General features: G+C 43.9%; 1 protein-coding gene across 1 annotated transcript in view; it reads right to left on the bottom strand.

Annotated features, from left to right (window-relative positions):
- The window catches only part of LOC112093139 (protein ANTAGONIST OF LIKE HETEROCHROMATIN PROTEIN 1-like), a 1,314-nt gene continuing 802 nt past the window's right edge, over positions 1-512 (bottom strand). Inside the window, exon 3 of the mRNA XM_024171039.1 lies at positions 1-509. Within this exon, the coding sequence (XP_024026807.1) occupies positions 1-509 (509 nt within the window). The remainder of the gene's footprint in view (positions 510-512) is intronic.

Genomic DNA, 512 nt, shown 5'->3' with positions numbered 1-512 from the left:
CTATGGATTGTTGTTCCCTCGTTGGGTTTGCCACATGGACCTTGCCATTTCATCCCTTAGGAGAATCATCTGTCTAGGATTCGTTGTGTTCGTTGGTCCTTCTGTTGCCCGATCTGGGTTGTGATTTTGATTTACATCTTGTTCCGCATTTTGAGGGTCAATTTCACTTACCAGAACCCCATCTTGAAAGTATTGGGTCATAAATCTATCATCATGCTGATACATGCGTATGAAGTTATGTATGACCGCACAAGCAACAGGTATTTTTACCTGTTTCCTCATTGGGTAGTTGTTAATGATCTTGAGAATGCGGAACCTTGCTTTCCACACCCCAAATGTGCGCTCGATACAATTCTGGAGCGATGAGTGCGTGTAGTTGAACAATTCCTGCTCACTCCGAGGTCTTCCACGGCGTGCCCTATATTCTTGCAAGTGGTACGTACTACCACGATATGGTGCTAGGAAACAACTTCTGTTTGCGTATCCCGAGTCTACTAAATAAAATTTCCCTA

The sequence above is a fragment of the Morus notabilis genome, unplaced genomic scaffold, assembly GCF_000414095.1.
Source record: "Morus notabilis unplaced genomic scaffold, ASM41409v2 Scaffold93, whole genome shotgun sequence".
Taxonomy (NCBI): domain Eukaryota; kingdom Viridiplantae; phylum Streptophyta; class Magnoliopsida; order Rosales; family Moraceae; genus Morus; species Morus notabilis.
Note: the sequence above shows the minus strand (reverse complement) of the source record. Positions and strands in the feature narration are given on the sequence as shown.